At 35.5% G+C, this 20,516-nt stretch overlaps 1 protein-coding gene across 4 annotated transcripts in view; it reads left to right on the top strand.

The window, feature by feature from the left end:
• The first annotated feature begins 1,120 nt into the window (after window positions 1-1,120).
• The window catches only part of LOC116290290 (histamine H2 receptor-like), a 32,739-nt gene continuing 13,343 nt past the window's right edge, over window positions 1,121-20,516 (top strand). The window contains exons 1-3 of one of the 4 annotated variants that reach the window (XM_089032610.1): window positions 1,121-1,404; window positions 3,385-3,585; window positions 9,128-9,248. In XM_089032610.1, coding sequence (XP_088888736.1) covers window positions 1,273-1,404; window positions 3,385-3,513 — 261 coding nt within the window. In that variant the 5' untranslated portion in view covers window positions 1,121-1,272 and the 3' untranslated portion in view covers window positions 3,514-3,585; window positions 9,128-9,248. Of the gene's footprint in view, window positions 1,405-3,384; window positions 3,586-9,127; window positions 9,249-9,943; window positions 9,987-15,063; window positions 15,263-15,334; window positions 15,466-20,516 lie in introns of those variants that run through there. The other 3 variants (XM_089032607.1, XM_089032609.1, XM_089032608.1) reach the window with 3 other exon arrangements.

Here is a 20,516-nt window from a genome sequence, read left to right as displayed (position 1 = left end):
TCACTCTGGTTTAAAGTGCCTCTTCTGACAATATTCACAGTATTGCATGATTCTACACAGAGTAAGAGGTTAATTAACGCGGAAAAAAGTTTGAGTGCATCTGCTTGAAGTTATTAAGGTATTTCTATGCCATATGCTAATGGCTGTGACGTATGAGGAGTAATCATATAATATACAAAACTTTATTGGCATAGATAAATTAAATAAAAAAATACGTCATTGTTTTGCCCATTAACCTTATAGAAATTATGGCAAGTTAGTTTTCACATAGAAGCCGGTGTTTCGAATTACAAGGAACAACGAATAACCACAAATGCCTGCTCATACGTCACATAATTAGCATATGACATGGAAAAACCTTTATAACATTTATGATAGCTTTATTTAAGAAGGTTTAAAAAGTATTTATAAAATACACCAGGTTTAGCGAATAGCTAATCTTACCCTGGGCCTTCTGGAAATGAAATTACAAATGTGAGAATAACTTCAAGAAGCCGCACTCAAACTGAAATTTTTACGACTTATTCATCATCTTACCCCATGTAAGATCAATACTGTGAATATCGCCAGAAGGTGATAGGCACTTTCATTGCTCAGTCATCGAAAATTTAAAAAATAACTTTTGTAATTCTGTTTCACAAGGTCGCAAAAATGGCGGGAAATATTTACTTGAAATTTATACCTTAAGATGTATATCGTTAACTTCTGCCTCAAGCGACGTATCATATTTGAAAATTTCTTCAGCAATTTCAGCGTAAAACAAAAGGTTATATACATATTTCAAATACGACATGCACGTACTCGAATAATTAGCCATTTCGAGGTCGTGGAAAAAAGTGGGTGACGTTGGTATTGCAGTGAATAAGCCTTTTTGCAACACCAGGTCACGTGACCCTACCCACGTAACAAGAGACGTGTTAAAATGAACACCAGAAATCAAAAGAGCACCTCGATATTAGTAAGAAGGCAAAGTTTCAGCTTATAACATGTAACACAGGAGAAATGCCATTGAATATAAAATTGAATATTTTTTAAGGATTTATATGGGAAAAAGTGCTGTCAGTCAAAAAGAATTACATCCCTCAAGACAGGAAATGACGTCAAGTAAAACCCAGCAATTGCTCGGTTTCAATCAGCTGATAAAAGTCTAAGAACGCTCATTCTCTGCTCCAAATGGTGGTTCAACACTGAGCACTATGTATTGTCAGCCAGAAAGAATTCTGTTGAAAGCTTAATGAACCAGCTAATGAACCATTCTGCACGAGAGAGGAAATGAGGTCAATTGAAGTCAAGGAATCAAGAAAGAAGAGGATTGAGAGCAAAGGAAGCTGTATCTTCTCGACTAGCTGCAAAGAACTGTGCTGTGCCCCGTTTCTATCTTTCTTGAGTTCCAGCGAACGAAAGGTGAGTGTAACATGAATAGCTGCCAAAAAATGAAGTTATTGCGCAAAGTTATTAGCATGACGCTATGAGACTGGGAATTTGAAGCCACGTTGCGTGCGCGCAAAAGAATAAAATAAATAATAACTTTTGACTGCTTCATTAGGCTAAATCAGTATCAGTTTGGCAATCTGACATTCATACTCGATGTAAAGCGCTTTTGATTATACAGTCAATGTCATTAACGTTGTCCACCGAAAAAAGACATTTACACATTTACACATTTAGACTAAAAGAAATATCACGTGTTTCCTCAAACGTTCTGTCATAAAACAAATGCTGAAATACCATTCTCCATCTTAAATCCTTACTAAATGGTCGGGGCATTCTGGATTTTCGATTCAAGAGTTGAATTTTACATTTAAAGTTCAGGCTCACTTTAGTCTAAATGTGTAAATGTCTTTTAGGTGGACAGTGTTAATGACATTGACTTGTATCTACATAGAAAGGGCGCTATTTTTCGTTTGCACATGACGTCATAGTCGCCATGTTGGATGAATTTAACAAAAGAATTGTCAATGAATTCTTTTGTTATATCCTCCAACATGGCTGCCGTGTCTTTTTGTTATTTCACTCCCTTGGGAATGATTGAAAACCAGCAATACAACAGCTACAAACTGAAAAACGATTCGAAAATTTTAAGAGCGTGAGTCGGGAAGAATCGAGGATAGAATCAATAGAAGAAGCTTGGTACGTTGCAATGAGATGATTATTTCTCTATAACTCGCTATATGTTATTCATTTGTTTTTTGCCATGATGTTTTTATGAATATGCAAAGAAATGAGCATTTAACGTACTTGTTCTAAAAACGATGCATTTCCAAATTATAACATATAAAACCCCAGCAACAGCGCTAAATTTCAATCCGATCTGTGATCGGAATTAATTACTGCGCCTCGCACTGACTTAGGTCAGCTCAAAGTTTGTTTCCGGGTTTGTTCTTTTTCCAGGGTTCGATCTGTGAGTTAGCAGTGCCCTGACTTAGATCAGCCCAGAGGTTGTTTCAGGGTTCGACCTGTGAGTTAGCCATGCCCTGACTTAGATCAGCCCAGAGGTTGTTTCAGGGTTCGACCTGTGAGTTAGCCATGCCATGACTTAGATCAGCCTAGAGGTTGTTTTAGGGTCCTACTATCTGTGAGTTAACCATGCCCTGACTTTGATCAACCCAGAGGTTTAATCTGTGAGTTAGGACAGTTTACGGTGAATCTAAACTACTTGCTCAGCACAAATATTTCCAAAGCTTTAACCATTGATATTCGCTAATAATAGAACGTGTGAGAAACCGGTGACGAATAAGCCTGAAGCCAAATTTCTGCGAGCAGCTTGCAGCTACCGAGTTAGCATGTATGATGGCAGTAACATGTATCGATTATTTTTCTCGTTTTCCTAAGGAGCGTAGCCCGTGTTTGCCGCTTTATTTTATCCAGAGCTACACCCACTTTCACTACATAAATGCAAAACTCAAATTTTAGAATAAAAACTCTCCACAAATGATCTTTTTGTGTCTTGCATCTTTATCACGCGTAGAAAGAACACTTTTTGTCATACTTTACATGAGACGTTTCTATGGAACATTTCGCTTGTGTTTGGAATTTTTATCAGAACACTTAGCGCCGTGTATAATCTTAATTTGCTTCTTTAGTGCAAAACAAAAACGTGTTAACAAAAACATTTATGTATTCAATGATAATTTGCTCCCTAGAGCAAGGAATCGACCTTTTTTCAAGACTAAACTTGTTCAACCAAATTGGCCTATCAACTAATCAGAAACAAGTATTTTATGTAGATGTGGTATTAACTACATATATAATTTGTTTTCCTTTTTCGGGCCGTAGCCTTATAAATTGGTCGTGTAAAACAACTAGTCTTGTTATTTTTAGAAATATTATATTCGGGTCAAGACATAGAAGCAAGAAAAAAATTTTGATTCGGTTTTATTTCAGGTCAGGAACTTCAAGTTTGTCACACAGTCATCATCAGCTCAGTCTAAGGCCCTACTGATATCTGATTATCATCTGCCTTCAAACGCCAAACTCGCTGGATATAGAACAAGTATCTTGGGAGAAAAGTAAGGAAGCAGGCTGCACAGACACTAAGAAACTTCAAAATTACAAAGAGCTCAAGTCAGCTGTATTAATCCTCAGGTAACGTTGACAATTCAATAGAAATATCAAGATTATATTTTAAGAAGAAATTGCTTGATAGTATCGGTAATGGTCTGGTAAAGTTGATTACGGATCTTAATTTCTTTCTCGCTCGTTTCATCCGATGCTTTTTTAGTTTTTCATTTAAACTGCGTTTTTTATTTTGATTGAATGTGTCGAGGGTCTTAAAAGCTCCTTATACAGGAAATAGCTAAGCTTCAAATATATTTTTTATCCCTTTTTTGTCTAAATGCCGTTAGCTTTTTCCTTATCTTACTCGTTTGTGAATAAATTCCCTAACTTCTTTCTTTCTTTCTTAATTTATCCACTTTTTGTTCCATCAGTTTTCACCGGTCCTTTAATTTACTGTTTTATTCTCTTTCCACCTCTTCTTTTTCTCTTCTCTTCGTTTTTATATAACGTTACAACAACTGATAAACTTATAAACAAAAACCATGTTTACATGGCTCTAAAACAAATTTCTACCAAAACTAACTAGTTTTATTCTAAAAATAAATACATAAGATATGACCTTTCCAAAACCACATGCTGCTTAAAAACTATTTCAATGATCAGCGCTTCAAAAAGAGTCGAACGGAAATGTTGGATTTTAAAGAGGAACGATAAAGGTGATCTATATCTGTTAAACTTATTCGACTATTTAGCAGTGATTAAATCGCAAAACTAGATGATGTATTTTGAGTTAGAAAACTCATTAATAATTCATGAAGAAAACACAATAGAAATCATGACCATGAAGGTGATTTTATATCTGATAAAGATTCGTCTTCATTTGCATAAACTTTAACTTGGATTTTCTCTATCAAACTTGGTTCATTTCGTAAAGAAATCGGTACAGTATGAGAACAAACATCATGAGTTTTCTAAGCCGTTCAATAATCTCGCAGATCGTGTTTTATCGGGTCTAAAACCACTCGGCTGCGCCTCGTGTTTTATACCCGATAAAACACTCCTGCTCGTTTATTAAACATTACATAATAAAGTGAAACGGATGTATGTACATACTGCGGCATATATATGATCTCAGCGTACGTGGTTTAGAGCGCTTCTCAATCACTCGCGTAAAATCATACAATTTGCCATCGTGACGAGTAGGTTTTAGTGGACGTCAATCAATGCGTTTCCATGACAGTCCATAGGCACGTGCCCTTAGGATTTTTTATGTTTTCCGACGATGCTTGGAAACACTTTGATTGGCGTCCACCAAAACTCTATTATGCCTCTTCTCTTCTTTTCTCTTCTCTTCTCTTCTCTTCTCTTCTCTTCTCTTCTCTTCTCTTCTCTTCTCTTCTCTTCTCTTCTCTTCTCTTCTCCTCAAAAACTATCTTACATAATAATATAATCTAACCGCGAGTAAGAATATTCAAGCACTTCAAAATTCATTAATATTGTAGTTTGGAGACACTCAGCCTAAAAACGTTAAAGTAAAAGCGTTTAATTGCCAAGTCAATCTAAATAATATATGTGAAGTCACATCAAAACATCAAGGACCCGCATGGTAATCCTTAATATCCTTCTCAAGACGTGCTCATTTTCTTTAAGGAGTTTAACTCCATAGATTGAATTGAAATTTTGATCTTACCCAAGAAAAGTCAAGAAATATATAAATTCCCCCTTTGATTGTGGGCGACATTGGACAACATCATTAATTATTTTGAAATGATCCCTATTATTTATTACTATTATTTATTGCTATAGCAAAACCTTGGCAGTCTTACAAATATGAAGTTATTAATAGCAAATTTCAAAGTTAATTCAAAGCTAAATTTGATATAGATATTTTTAAAGCGAAATGTATATTCGAGCCTAAAAAAATTTCCCATAACTACGAATCTAAATAGACCTTTTCAGCTTCATGCAGTTTCTTATGTGAATAAGATTTTTTTTTTTTTGAGTGGGTTACATTAATATTTTCGTAACATATGTCTTCTCGTGAATTGGGAAAATATTAAGGATCATACTAACATGCTTTTTCGAATTTCCATGACTTGTAAATATTAAATATTATTTATGTGTTTTCTGTACGAACTCTAACCACGATATCTAAATATCAGATTATTTTCTTTCACTTCCTTTTACCATACCGCGTTGAATACTTGTTATCTCCATACACAAGGAAACAGGGGAAAATCAAACTATCTTCTATTTGTGAAAAGATCGCAGATAGCAAGACAAAGGATTATTTTAGCTCCAACTTTCCATTGAGTCATTTTAGCATTCATTATCGCCATCACAATTCATAGATTATTCAAATATTCCAAGTGAGTATGTGTTTTGCAGAATTCTTCAATAACATAGTGCTCTTTGATGTTTCCGCGAGATAGAGAGATCGCAAATACTTATATTATAGTACAATCACTAATACTGATTTACAGTATGTAAGCGAGCTTTACCGCGACTTGACTTTACTAATCTCTGGCTCTCGGTTGGGTTGGCTTGACATATCATGAACTGCCTTCAGGGTTCAGTTATAAGTAAGTAAAACAATTTCCTTAATGTTGTTATTCATTTTCTGAAACCTTTTTTTTTGCGAGTCTGACTATTGTTTTTGTTTATTCTATTATATTTCTATTTTCGCTCATTTTTGTTTTAGTAGACTAAAATACGAATTTAAGTTTTTCGTGATCATACTATAGGCAAAATATAATTAGGCAAAATTTGAAAACACTTTGATGTCGAAACAGATCAGACATATTTTGTAAGGATTTGTGCAGATTATTCGGTATTCGTAGACCTTATGTCGAGTTGATCTTTTTCAGTCCTTCACTTTTTTTTTTAAATTCAATTTGATGTCGAAACAGATAGACATATTTTGTAAGGATTTGTGCAGATTATTTGGTATTCGTAGACCTTATATCTAGTAGATCTTTTTCAGTCCTTCACATTTTTATTATTATTATTATTATTATTATTATTGAATTCGATAAATCTATGCAAATGAAAACCAAGGGCGGATCCAGGCGGGCAAAGGGGGGTTGAAGCCCCCCCCCCCCCCCCTCCTTCAGCAGAAAAAACGATGTTTTTTCATATCGTTTTTCGTTGCGTTGACGGAAGAAACTCAATTAGCCCCCCCCCCCCCCCCCCCCCCCACCCTAAAATTTGGCTGGATCCGCCCTTAAAAACTGCCATGAATACTTAGAATGACCAGAAGATTAAGCCACGCAATTTGAGATAATACAATTCTATCACGATATCAAAGCTCTTTGAAATAAAATTTCCAAAATTAATTGCATCTAACCTTTACAGCTATTTTCATAAACATGCGACAACGATGCTCTTGATTTGCACGCTGAAATTTGGTCTTTCGCTGCCGCCAGTCATAAATATGAAAGTTACCGACTGATTAGGTTTGATTGACAGCAGAGGAAAACCAAATTTCAGCGTGCAACTCAAGAGCACCAAGGTCGCATGTTTATGAAGATAGCCGTAATAAAAGATCAGCAGACACGTAGTGCTGGCAGTTATTCGATAATAGCGTTGTAGAGTAGTGAACTGTAGTAAGAAATTTGTAATTTTTTATCGTTGTCGAAAGGTAGGAACGTCGTATATAGTACATTATATTATTCCCACCAATAAATGTATTTGGTGATCCACGTGTTTGTACTATACACGAAGGACCATAATCATAAAGCTTCGCACGTGGCCTAATTAGATATTTATTCAAATGAGTTGCTGTCGTGGAAGTACTAGTGCACGTAATTAGCCTGCGTCACATCCGAAATTTTCTTCGTAAGTATTTAAGAAGAAAATTCCGGGTGTGACGCAGGCTAAGAAAAATGTGCTTTGGGAAAATTCTATCTTTTTGTGACATTTAGCTGATTCAAAACATCCAAAAAGGCTTTGCACCATCATCATAGGAGGCACAACAATAGAGTCTCTTTTTCCTGGGAAACTGAGTTCTTTCTCATGTAAAACAGATTAGATCTGATTCAATTATTCTTGCTTCTTGTGATGGCTGCCATCACGTGGTCGTGCAAAGCCTCCATAGGCGTGCATTTCGGGCTTTCAAGAGATTCTCAAGAGATTCCAACAAAAACTTTTCTTATTTTTAAAAGTCTTAGACTAATATAAAGGGAAAGATAGTTATAAGGGAAAATACTAGAGAAAAACATTATTGAAATGGGAACTTTTTTCTCGACCTTCATTTAATAGCACATGTAAGTGAAACTTCCCTCATTTTAATGGTTTGTCAATAGACAGATCAATTGTGCAAATGCCTAACCAATAACAAGTGTTCCATTGTCACTTCGTAGTCACCTGTTAGTTACACGTCAATAACCCACTTCCGAGATATTCTTCGCTTGTAACGCACAAAGGTTTCAGTATGAGGGTACGTGATAAATGCTCAGTCACTCGTGACAGGCGGTAAGAATTAATTTAATTTAGCACGTAGCCTCATACTGAAACCTTTGTGCGTGACAAGCGAAGCATATCTCGGAAGTGGGCTATTTGGTTGGCGCCGCTAGGGCCGCTACGTGCATTTGTTTAGTGACAACATTTTTGTAACAGCAAACAACAACAACTGATGCTTAGTACTTTTACGAAGCAAACCTGTTTTGGTCTAATCTCGTACCCAGAGCCTGCGTTTCCTCTGGCCTGCGGCGAAGAACGAGGGCTCTGGCATAATCCATATTTTGGCGCATGCGCAATTTTCGAAAAGTGATATATAACCAATCAAAATAATCAAAGTAAATATTAATCAAAGAAAAAAAGATCATAGTAAAAGTTTGAAATCGGGAAAATATTTTTTAATTCATTGGCAAGTCTTTGAACACATTCGCTGTTATACCGGAAGTCCAAGAAATCCTGGTCTCAAAAAATTATGCCAGAGCCCTCGTTCTTCGCCGCAGGCCAGAGGAAACGCAGACTCTGGGTACGAGATTGGTTTTGATCTTAAACAATTCTGTACACGCGCATCAAGACTTAAAAGTAGCGTTGTTTGCTGGACCATAGTTAATAGAGGTCAAGCGTCGAACTTCACATCAGCCGAACCGAATGACATCGATGAAGACTACCGCATTGTCCCCCCCCCCCCCCCCCCCCCCTCATTGAAACATGTTTAAAAATTTGACAGACATACTAAGTTGTTTTCTCAATTCACAAATATCTTCTTTTTCTTTTTTTTGCAAATGAGTTTTAAATTCAAGACTCTCTCTAATACCTTGTTTTCTTAATGGCAAATGGGCTATATAAATGCTGTCAGTGTAATTAGGCGTACAGCCCTTACATTCATCTGACTATGTGCTACAGGAGACTAAATGTCTATTCTATTCGACCTTTAACGCTACTTCTTATTTATACCATTATAAATTGCAAGTCAGCTGGACGCCCGTTTACAAGTCACGGATGCCTTGGTCTAAATTCTATATATATTTATTTAGTTATTCATTTATTTATTTATTTATTTATTTATTTATTTAATTAATTATTTATTTAATTAATTATTTATTTATTTTATTGTTTGTTTGTTTGTTTGTTTGATTATTTATTTATTTATTTATTTATTTTTGTTTTGATATAGAGTGAAGTTACTAAACTCTCACTGCGCTTGAGTTCAACTAGATGTTTGAACACTTTAAGACGTCGATCAATAAGAGAACAGTCAATGGAATTCTATCAGCGATTTATTAGTAAATTTTTTTTATTTCACGGGTTAATTGCCTTCACTCTATGATATCAATTTTAATAAAATTCTTCGTTTAATGAAAAGATATAATATATTCATTTTAAAAGGGAATTATAAGGAGATTATTTCATTTCCTTTCAGTCTAATGCATTGACTCAGGGGAAGGAAAGATTTCTTAGCCAGATACTAGTTCTTTTAAATATTTTACAATTTTATTCCATTTCGTGATTGCTGTTAAGTTTCATCACGTAAGAGTTACACTGTGAGTTGTTCTTTCGAGTTCAGTTCTTTCAAATTGATTCCGGTTAAGGCTTTCAACATAATGAAAAATACTTCCATTGTGCTAATAGTTTTTCTTACAAATGAACTTAAGAGATTGACGATACACAAATGGTATTCATACTAAATTGAGACTTCAACTGTTTTACCTACAAGCTTTTTGTTTTAGTTTAATATATTTTCTCACAAATGAACTTAAAAGATGGACGATTAAAAAAAGATATTCATGAAATGAGGCTTCGACTGTTTACCTACAAGCTTTTTATTTAATTTCCGTTGGCCTTAGTCTACATTAATCCGGGCTTTACACTAAGTACAATGGTAGAGAATGCACGAGAACAGATCTTGGAAAACACCTGAAGATATTAATATTGGTAAAAAAAAGGTCAATACAACTAGAAATACGGGCATTTGGTAATTTGATCAGTAAGTGCCAGACTAGGCCGCCGGCCGAAAAAGACGGATAAAGGTAAAGGTAAGGAAGATAAAGAAAAACAACCGACCAGATATAATATAATATGGTCTGTACATATTCTATACAATCCAGTTACAGCCAGGTTTCGTAAGTTGTTATACTTTTTTAAAAAATTCGCGTCAGTTCACTATTTTTATTTGTTGATTTTTGCCGTTACTGCGATTTTCATAAACATGCAACTCTGTGTCTGTGAGCTTCACGCTGAAATTTGGTTTTTCGTCTACGTCAATCAAACCTAATCAGTCGGTAGCTTTCATATTTTTGACTGGCGGCAGCTAAAAAACCAAATTTCAGCGTCCAGCTCGCAGATATGAGGTGCCACATGGGACAATATTGTATGGCAATAAATATTCATGGAATGAAATATATATATGAGTATATATCATATATATATACGATAAATATATATATGGCATTGTTCCGTATATTCGGGCTAACCACATATATATTACATATATACGGTATAGTATACGGTATATATTTATTCCATACACATATGTCGAATTCGTTATGAAACGACGGCTTTTTTGTTTGCCGCTTTTCCGCACGATCCAAATATGGAATTGATCATGCCATATATGGAGTGAGCTTTCTCTACTTCAACTTCGACACTAACATATAGAGTAAAGCTTGATTTGATAGGCTACGTGTCTATATCCTTTAATAGGAGCAGTTGTGCAAACACAACCTCCAGAAATGGAAAGAGCAACTCAGTGTGACGTCACGACCACCATGTTGGTTAAATGTACAAGCTATCGTTTCCGTTAGTTTTATCATTTTATTCTAGAGTAGTTGTTATCATTACAAAAAAAAAAAAAAAAAAAAAAAAAAAAGACAACCGTTTTCTGTGTTACTTTTAAGCCTTCGTGTCGTCCGACTCGTCTTTTAGGTTACGATTAAACGCTTTTCGTTCTCAAGCTTTAAGACTAAGTGCCTCCAATCTTCGATGTATGGTTTTTGAAGTGCTGGAATTATTGTTTCCTTCAAGAATATTGCGTTCTAAGCAGATGTTTTTTAAAGCTAAATCTAATTTTAGGTGGATGAGAAGAGAAGAGAAGAGAAGAGGGAAGGCTGAAGTGAAATAAAAAATTGAAATGACATGACATGAGTTAAAAGAAAGTAGTATAGAATTGTAGACTTGAATATTAGTAGAGTTTGTCGAGCTGTGATTGGTCGGTCGAGCTGTGATTCTGAGACGATAATCATAAAGGTTTTTTAATTTTTAAATCCTCAATTTCGACATTTCTCTGACATTCAAGTCTAGAAATAGAAGAATTATTCCCCACAGGCTAAGGGATTATGGTGAATAGTCTCACCAATAATCTCTTCGTCTTCGGCGAATAACTGTTAAAATGTACGTAATACAATTAATTTAAGTAAAATGAAAAATAATAGAATAAGGTGGAGAAATATAGACGGGAAAGCTAATTAGAAAGAATATGAAATAAAAAGAAAAACAAGTTATGTTAGAATTTGAAAATCGACTGAATTTTGTTAGGGCAGATTATTATTATTATTATTATTATTATTATTATTATTATCATTATTATTATTATTTTTTTTCGCATCAAAAAGTCTTTGAAAGCAAATTCGTTTTTATTTACGATTTTTATTTAGTTTCTCAAACGCTATCCCACTGTTTTAGTGTGATATTTGTGCGTTTTGTATCGTACTTAAACGAGAGCTCCTTTATAATATCCAGTATTTTGCAAACAAAAAGGATTGCTTACCCATTAATTTTTCATTTTTCTTTGATCCGATTGGTTGAAGAAGTAGTTATTTTGTAATCACTGTAGATAATTTCACCTATAGAAGACCTTATTTCCTTCTATTTTTTTTGTCTATTGACTTTCGTAAAGTAAACAGGAGAATTAATCGTTCATTTTCCGAATTTTAGTTGTGAACTGGAGTATCGTTTTTACCCACGAAAAATTAGAAGACACTTTGTTTTAAAAATTTGAGATATCAATTTTTTGAAAAGAAATTTAGGATCTCGTAATTTCCGGGGAAAGGACATTGTTATCTATTGTTCTACACATGTGTACCCTCCAATAGGATCACATCTTGCAAATTCGTGAAGGACGACCCGGACTTACAGCTATTTGAAAAAGGTTGAATACTGAATACTGCATACTGAATAGTGCATTCCAAGACCGAAGTGCATTGTGGGTCTCGTTAATTTGAAATAAAAAGTAAATATACAGCAATTAACTCTCTACATGTAGTTAGTATATTGTTTCAGATGGAATACACTAAAAATAGATTTAAAAATTATTATTAATTCAACTTTAGACAATGTCACCATGACCCACAATGCACTTCGGTCTTGTAATGCACCATTTAGTATGCAGTATTCAGTATTCAACCTTTTTTCAAATAGCTGTATAAGTTGAAAAGGAATTAATAAATTGGGGCTATTTTAAACCGGAAAGATTTCGCAAATTCTCATTGTGCGGCGAAAGGCGGAAGGTTGTTCTACAAACCGAGATGGTCCTTGAGAGAGCATGGTTAGTTGGTCAGTTAACTTTCCGTTTTTTAACTAATTTCTTTTCTCTTTTTGCTTTTTCATATTTCTATTCGTTTGTTATAGCTTTGTTCGACTTTATTCCGGCGTTCGAATCGCGTTCTTACATGATTTAGCACTATATAACTTCCATGCACCAATGCTCATACTTGCGGATCGTAGGTATGCCGTGAATATCGATGACAAATACAGTTGGCTACGACTAAAATAGCTGTAAAATGAGACGATGCATAGCTGCAAACGAAAAAGAATGTTAAAAGTTCAGTGCCCAGGGTGTGTTACAAATTGGAACTTAAGCTTCAATAAGCTTTTAATTTTTTTTTTTTTTTTCTATTCCTAGTGCTTTTAGTAAGGTATTGTTCGACTGGCTTTTGTAGAAATATCGTTTGCGAACCTATATTGGGATATTTTTTTTGTGTGTTTTCGAAGTGAAAAGCGACGCATTTTGCTTTTCACGCTTTCATCATGAGGAGGAATGGTTAAAATTCACGTCGAAAGGTGAGGCTTTAGACAGCTTTATTCCCTGTTCAAACTAATAAAATTTTTTACTCACTTATGCGGTAATTTTCTTGTCTAGCTTGAGATTTTTTTTTCAATTAAAATATAATATAGGGCCCGCAATTAAAAATTATGATTTTTAGACGTACTTTCTAGATTTTGTGTTTCACCGTTCATTCGCCAGTTTTCATCTTAATTTAAGACACTGATTTATGTTTTAAAAAGATGACTTCAGAAATCCATCGGCCGGCAATCGTATGGCTTTTATAGCTATTTCATGATAGCTATTTTTCATTTTTATTGAATCTTATGGCTTTTTAATTTGTCTATAATGGTGTTTTTTTTCTAAGTGTTTGATTTAACTGACAATTCACAATGGCGTCACAGTTTGTTTACATCGGTTACAATGATAGAAATTTAGGCAAAATTTAAGCTTCATTCTCTTCTTTCGAGATTTTAGCATAATATCTAGTTGTTCTTGCCTTCATCAGCTCATAAACCAAATTTCATTGGGATTTAAGATGTGTTGTTGTCAATACATCCCCCTCCAGCGCCCACAATGTCTGGAAATAATAAGGGTCACTTTCCAGGGAAACTGTCGGTTTGGGGATCATGTTAAGGAGGTATTAAGTAAATCCAACAAAGCCCTTTATGTAATCAAATCATTACGGAGGGAGGGTTACACCCAAAAGGAGGTAAGTACGTTATTTAATGCATTAATTGTATCTAGGATTAGTTTGTTTTTTGTTTTGTTTTTTTTTTTTTTTACAATTAAACTTGATATATCTCACAACGCCTTAGTATCCATATATGTTAGAACAATCAGATAGAAAAACTTTGAAAGAGCAAGAAAAGAAAACAATCCTTTGAATAACTTAGTGCCTATTCCAAAAAAAAAAAAAAATAGTTCATATAATCTTAGGAAAAGTGTTTGCGTAATGCCAGCAATTAATGCTAATAGATTTAAAAAGAGTTTTGATAGTTTTATAGTAGTTTTATAATTTTAGAATTCATTTATGTATTTTTATTGTGCATTTTTGATTTGTAATTAATCAATTGAATAAAGAGTTATTATTTTATTATTATTATTTATCATTATTATTGATTATTATGATCCCTAGCGTTAAAACAATAGTTTGTTTTGATGTGACGTCATCATGAAATAGGGCAATTGGATTTCAAGGGAGATCTTAAAAAATGCATTTTTATAGTCAAACCAGCTCATGCGTTCCTATCAAGGGGTTCAAAGATTCATTTTATTGGAAGTTTGATTTCCATCTCGCTTTGAAGCTTTCATGAATGAAAGTAACTGACCGACCGAACGATCGACCGAACGAACGAACGAACGACCGACCGACCGACCGACCGACCGACTGACTAACTGTATTATATTGGAAGTTTGATCTCCATCTTGCTTTGAAGCTTTCATGAATGAAAGTAACTGACCGACCGACCGACCGACCGACCGACCGACCGACCGACCGACCGACTGACTGACTGACTGTATTATATTGGAAGTTTGATCTCCATCTTGCTTTGAAGCTTTCATTAATGAAAGTAACTGACCGACCGACCGACCGACCGACCGACCGACCGACCGACTGACTGACTGACTGACTGTATTATATTGGAAGTTTGATCTCCATCTTGCTTTGAAGCTTTCATTAATGAAAGTAACTGACCGACCGACCGACGACCGACCGACCGAACGACCGACCGACCGGCTGACTGACTGTGTAATATTGCAAAAAAGACTGGTGCAGCTCTAATAAGTGGCCCTTCAAGCCAAAGACAGACACTTAACGACATTAATTGAATAGGATTATGACATCGTATTGTATGTGCAATATACCTCTACGGTGACCCTGCAGTTCAAGTGTGTCCTATTGTGCAGCAGCAGCCTTGAGGCAAAACCTCAAACGAATGAATATCAATTGACAAGGATTTTATCATGAAGGGATTATAAGATTATTTTTCCAGTCAACATAGAAAAGCCTTTTTGCTAAGTCTATCATTGAATCCGTTGTTTCCTTTGCCATGGTTTAAAAGATAGTCTTAATATGATTTTTTTTTTCTTTTTGTCCAATGGAATACTTTTTTGTAACCCCTAAAGTAAAATTTTCTTCCAACGACTGTACGTATGCAGTTGGTTAAGTGTCGTGATGTCATCAACTGGCTATATATTTTTAGATTTTTATTTTTCAAAATGGCGAATGCTATGGGCGAAATAAATTTACCATCGATTTCATAAAAGGTTAACTCTAAATATTTCTTCTCGTAAAGATTTTATTTAAACTAATAATTTTAAAAAATATTTCGATTGCAGGTAAAATATTCTGAAAAGCGACTCTGCTGACAGCAAGTTTAAACATAGCTCGATCGGTTCACTTGAAACTTGTATGTGAGAAGGAAGCCGAGGAAGTCCTCGAGCGAAGAGACAACGATTAACAGCAAAAGGTTAGTTACTTCTCTAAAAAATATACAGAAATCAAAGACGTATATTCCGATTTAGATATTCTACTAGAGATATCTAAAAAAAAATTCTATATTAGAAAAAAATATTATTTACAAACTTCTAATTACAAGCATCGTCATTCATCATGAACTTTCTGTAAGCATCATTAAACTAGGTGAGAGCTTTTTGATTTTAATCTTAATTCGACTGAAACTTTCTATTATTATTCATTAGGGTACGTTCTAATAATCCCTGGTTAAAAATGTTTCTTGATATTCCGATTCGTATTATATTTAAACGAATTTTTAGAAATCAGTGACGTCATTTACATAAACACTAGATTAAATTGAAGACACTGATTTATGTTTTAAAAAGGTGACTTCTAAAAATCCCTCCCCTCAATCGTATATATGGCTTTATTTATAACTAATAATCCCTGGTTGAAATTTTTTCTCGATATTCCGATTCGAAGTATTATATTTTTACGAATTTTTCAAAGAAATCAATCGCGTCACTTACTTAAACACTTAACTTCGGTTTCTTTGTATTATGTAATCAAATTGTCCGCTAGTTTCATATTCAGTATTGAAGAAAATGGATGGAACAATTGCGGATTCTAATCACAAGTAATGAAAGTCCCTCAAACAACCTTTGGTCTAACATACGAGCTCTGTGTCTGCAGCCGCACGCTGGAGTTTGGTTTTTCGCTGCCGTCAATCAAACCTAATCAGTCGGTACCTTTTATATTTTTGACTAGAGGCAGCGAAAAACCAAATTCTTAGCTTACAGCCCGCAGACACAGAGTTCGCATGTTTATGAAACTTACAGTAAGTCAAGGAGTTATTTACATAAAATAGCCTGTGATTATTATTGAATTAGAATTCGGTTGATTTTCGTAGTTATAGTCGTCCTTTAGATTTAATAAAATAAACTAGACAATGTGTAGCAACCGAAAACATTTGGAGAACGTGCCCTAAAAACAAGAAATAAAAACAAAGTTGATACTGACAAATAATAGCTATTTAATGGCTAATAGTTGCTATCACTCAACCAGAAAATTACTGCGAATTTCATAAACATACACACTCTGTGTCTGCGAGTTGCACGCTGAAATTTCAGTGTTTTTTCGCTGCCGCTAAGTCAAAAATATGAAAGAACCGACTTATTAGGTTTAATTGACTGCAGCGAAAAACCAAATTTCAGCGTTCAACTTGGAGACACAGAGCTCGCATGTTTACGAAAATCGCAGTAATTAAACAAAGACACAAAAAATATCTTGTGTCTTTGTGCAATGAATGTTCTGGTTGAGTGATACATATTTTAGCGCAATTAAGAGTTCCGCGCAACTGCTACTATAAGCATGCTCAAGTGGTCAAAAAGTGGGATCACGTAAAAATTGCTATACTTTAATTGTGTTTTTCCTTCCAAGCAAAATTTTCATCAAATATTCATGAGCGAGTAGCGTTAACCTACTTTCAAAATCATATATACCAAAGTATAGCAATTTTTACAACCCATGGTCCACTCTTTGACACCTTGAGCATGCGCTCAGAGCGGTAGAGCGGAACTCTTTATACAGGTATAGCTAAAAAGCTGAATTTTGTCAGCACCAAAATTGTTTTTATTTCAAAGTTTTACTGCATGTGTTCTGTCCCGCTTTAGACACCTTTTTTTTTTCTTTTTTTTTTTTTTTTTTTTTTTCTTTTTCTTTTCTTTTTTCTTTTCTTTTTTACGCAACTAAATAGAGAAGATATATCAGGCCTATTTGTTTAGAAATTATATTTGATTATATTATTATTATATTATAATTGCCGCTCGCTTGCCGACTTTCAAAAAAAAAAATCATACGTGACTCCCTAACCGCTTTCACATCGGTTTAAGTTTTTGTCTTTCCGCAAAATTCAACATGAAAAAAAATTTTACTGCTGAAGTAAATATTGAAAAAAAACTTAACTTCCACAAACATAAATTAGAAGATAAGGTATGTTTCTAAGTGTTGACGCACTTCACTGATCAACATTGTTTATTTAAGCCTTCGAACATAATTTGTTCTCACCCACACATGACAGCATATTTGCAAAGTGTGTTTCAATTTTGCTCAACTTGGATCGCGCATTAAGATCTAGACTGTCTATTTGTTTTTTGGATTCTACTTACCTAGTCCATTTGTTTCGGAGACCATGTTCTTATTGCTTTGAATAGATAAACTATTAGTCAGTTAGATTGATATACCATTGGTCCTTAAATATGTACGTGAGGAGAGGAATATGCTTTTTTTTTTTTTTTTTTTTTGTCGTAATCAGAAATGTAGTTTGTGATAATATTATGAGGTGTGCTTTTTGGCTGTTACGAAAATACCTATCTAATGTCTGGCATTTTTTAAATCTTATATGATAAATGCATAAAATAAATTTTGATACAAAAACAAATGTAAGCTTATGATTTTTTTTGTAAATAAAATATGTTTTATTTCTATCATTCTATCATTCTATTATTCTATTAAAAAATATGTTTTTGGATACAATAGGTGTAAAGCATTTCTGGGAGCTCGTATAGACACTATCGAAAAGCTGTTGTGTTCTTTTGCTCGCTTCTCTCATGTTCTAAAGCTCCCAGTGTATTCATATCACAGTACAGAGATATGCGTTTGAAATGGGAAAACGTGCCCACGGCGCGCAAAGAGGTCTATCTTAAAACAGAATGTAAGGGGAAGTGAATAAGATAGCACTGAGATTTAGGGACGTATCTGCTAGATCCATAGAAATAATGTTATTTCTCGAAGCCAAAAGATCTTTATAGAATTCACTTGACTGGTCACGAAACAATGGTTTCAAGTCCAGGTTGAACTTCAGAATAAAAGAATCAAGTTCAGTCTACTGATCATGGATGAATGTAACTAGTGAATGCGGAATGATAGAGAGAGTGAATATATGAATAAAAGAATCAAGTTCAGTCTACTGATCATGGATGAACGTAACTACTGAATGCGGAATGATAGAGAGATCTAGAGTGAATATATGATAAGTGTATGAAATATTGAATGAGGTTTAAAACAGTTGATCTTTGATCTGAGAAAAAACGTCAGTCAATCAGAATCGTGAAAATTTGCAAAAAAATGGTCACTTTTCCTCTTGAAATCAGGCCACTAAAAAAAGATGAAAAAATATATAACTTTCCTGGATTTTATATTTTTATTTCAATGGCAGACATGCTTTTATTTTTCGCTGGTAAATTTTCGCAGGATTCATAACACCTTAGTTTTGCAGTGACTTCATTTCTATGTCACTATTCCAAATCAGCTGAAGTTTACAAATGAATGAACGAAAAAATAACTAAATGATTGAGTGAATGAATCTGATGGTAAGTGAATGAATGCGTAGATGAGTGAACTGATTAATGGACTACTTAGACGATATGTAAGGCGGCCATCTTGCTGCCAGGAGGCAAAACTAAGATGACTGAACATATATAGCATATATATATATTAAACTCATCGTTAATGATGAGCTTGGCGTTAGGTGCATATTCGGTGGGATGGGCGGAGCCAGGCACAAATTAGCGGTAACCATGGTCACCCTGTCACCACCCACCGAACACCTGTCACATTGACCGCGATCAGTCAATGGAATACTTACCTCTACTTACCTGTACCAGTGGTAGGGATGGCGGGCGGGAAATTAAACTCGTGTTGTAGCGTAATAGCGTAATAGCGTAATAGCGTCGTATAGCAAGTGCTAGCGATAGATAGCGATGGCGAATAAAGGTTCGCGTGGTTGGCATTAAGCTAGCGTGATCACGTGTGTAGCGTCTTATCGAATTTCGTAATGATAGCTATGATCCATATCTCATACAGGCCACAGAGATCGACTAGAATAGATTGCGACATGCTATAAACAACTTGCTAGCTGAGTCGATCAACGATCGCGTGAGGTAATAAATGCGTTGACAGCGGAGATAGCGGTATGCGTCCGGACAACGCTACTGCGAGATGTCATTGACCTCGAGTCTAACTTAGCCTAAATTACCTTTAACCACATTTAAACTCATCGTTAATGATGAGCTTGGCGTTAGGTGCATATTCGGTGGGATGGGCGGAGCCAGGCACAAATTAGCGGTAACCATGGTCACCCTGTCACCACCCAATGGATTCTCCAAGGTGCTTGGAGGAGAGGGACAGGGAACCAGGACCTCCCCACCGAAGTGCACCAAGCACCAAGCTCAGGAACTGGCAACAAACAGGAGAGAGCGCAACAACGAACAAGACACATAAGCAGCAGGTTAAACAGTTTTCTTTTAATTGTTAATCTCATCTATCATTGCTGTCGTATAGAAGTTTATGACAACTGTTGCGTTACTTTGGCTAGCGCTTCGGCAGGAGTTCTGATGTAAGACAAATAGGCGGTACTGGTCCAGCGGCCTAGTGCTTGGATGAGATGGTCGGGGACGCCATTGCGAGCAGCGACTGTAGCCGCACCGATTCGAAAGCTGTGGCTAGAGAAATTGCCTGGTATACCGGCTGCTGCAAATATGCGTTTCATCTCATCTATCATTGCTGTCGTATAGAAGTTTATGACAACTGTTGGATGAGATGGTCGGGGACGCCATTGCGAGCAGCGACTGTAGCCGCACCGATTCGAAAGCTGTGGCTAGAGAAATTGCCTGGTATACCGGCTGCTGCAAATATGCGTTTCGTCTCATCTATCATTGCTGTCGTATAGAAGTTTATGACAACTGTTGCGTTACTTTGGCTAGCGCTTCGGCAGGAGTTCTGATGTAAGACAAATAGGCGGTACTGGTCCAGCGGCCTAGTGCTTGGATGAGATGGTCGGGGACGCCATTGCGAGCAGCGACTGTAGCCGCACCGATTCGAAAGCTGTGGCTAGAGAAATTGCCTGGTATACCGGCTGCTGCAAATATGCGTTTTAGCCAGGAGGACAGCAGCTCGCGCGATAAGGATTGGCCATTTTGAAGCATGAACAGAGGACCTTGGCAATTACCTCTCTTGTGCAGATAGGCACTCATCGCTGAGACCGCACATAGTGGCCAAGTGCCT

This window comes from Actinia tenebrosa, unplaced genomic scaffold, assembly GCF_029948245.1.
Source record: "Actinia tenebrosa isolate PJP-AT-01 unplaced genomic scaffold, QUT_ActTen_1.0 PGA_scaffold1__47_contigs__length_23844297, whole genome shotgun sequence".
Taxonomy (NCBI): Eukaryota; Metazoa; Cnidaria; class Anthozoa; order Actiniaria; family Actiniidae; genus Actinia; species Actinia tenebrosa.
The sequence above is the reverse complement of the archived record's forward strand: the minus strand, read 5'-3'. Positions and strand labels throughout refer to the sequence as shown.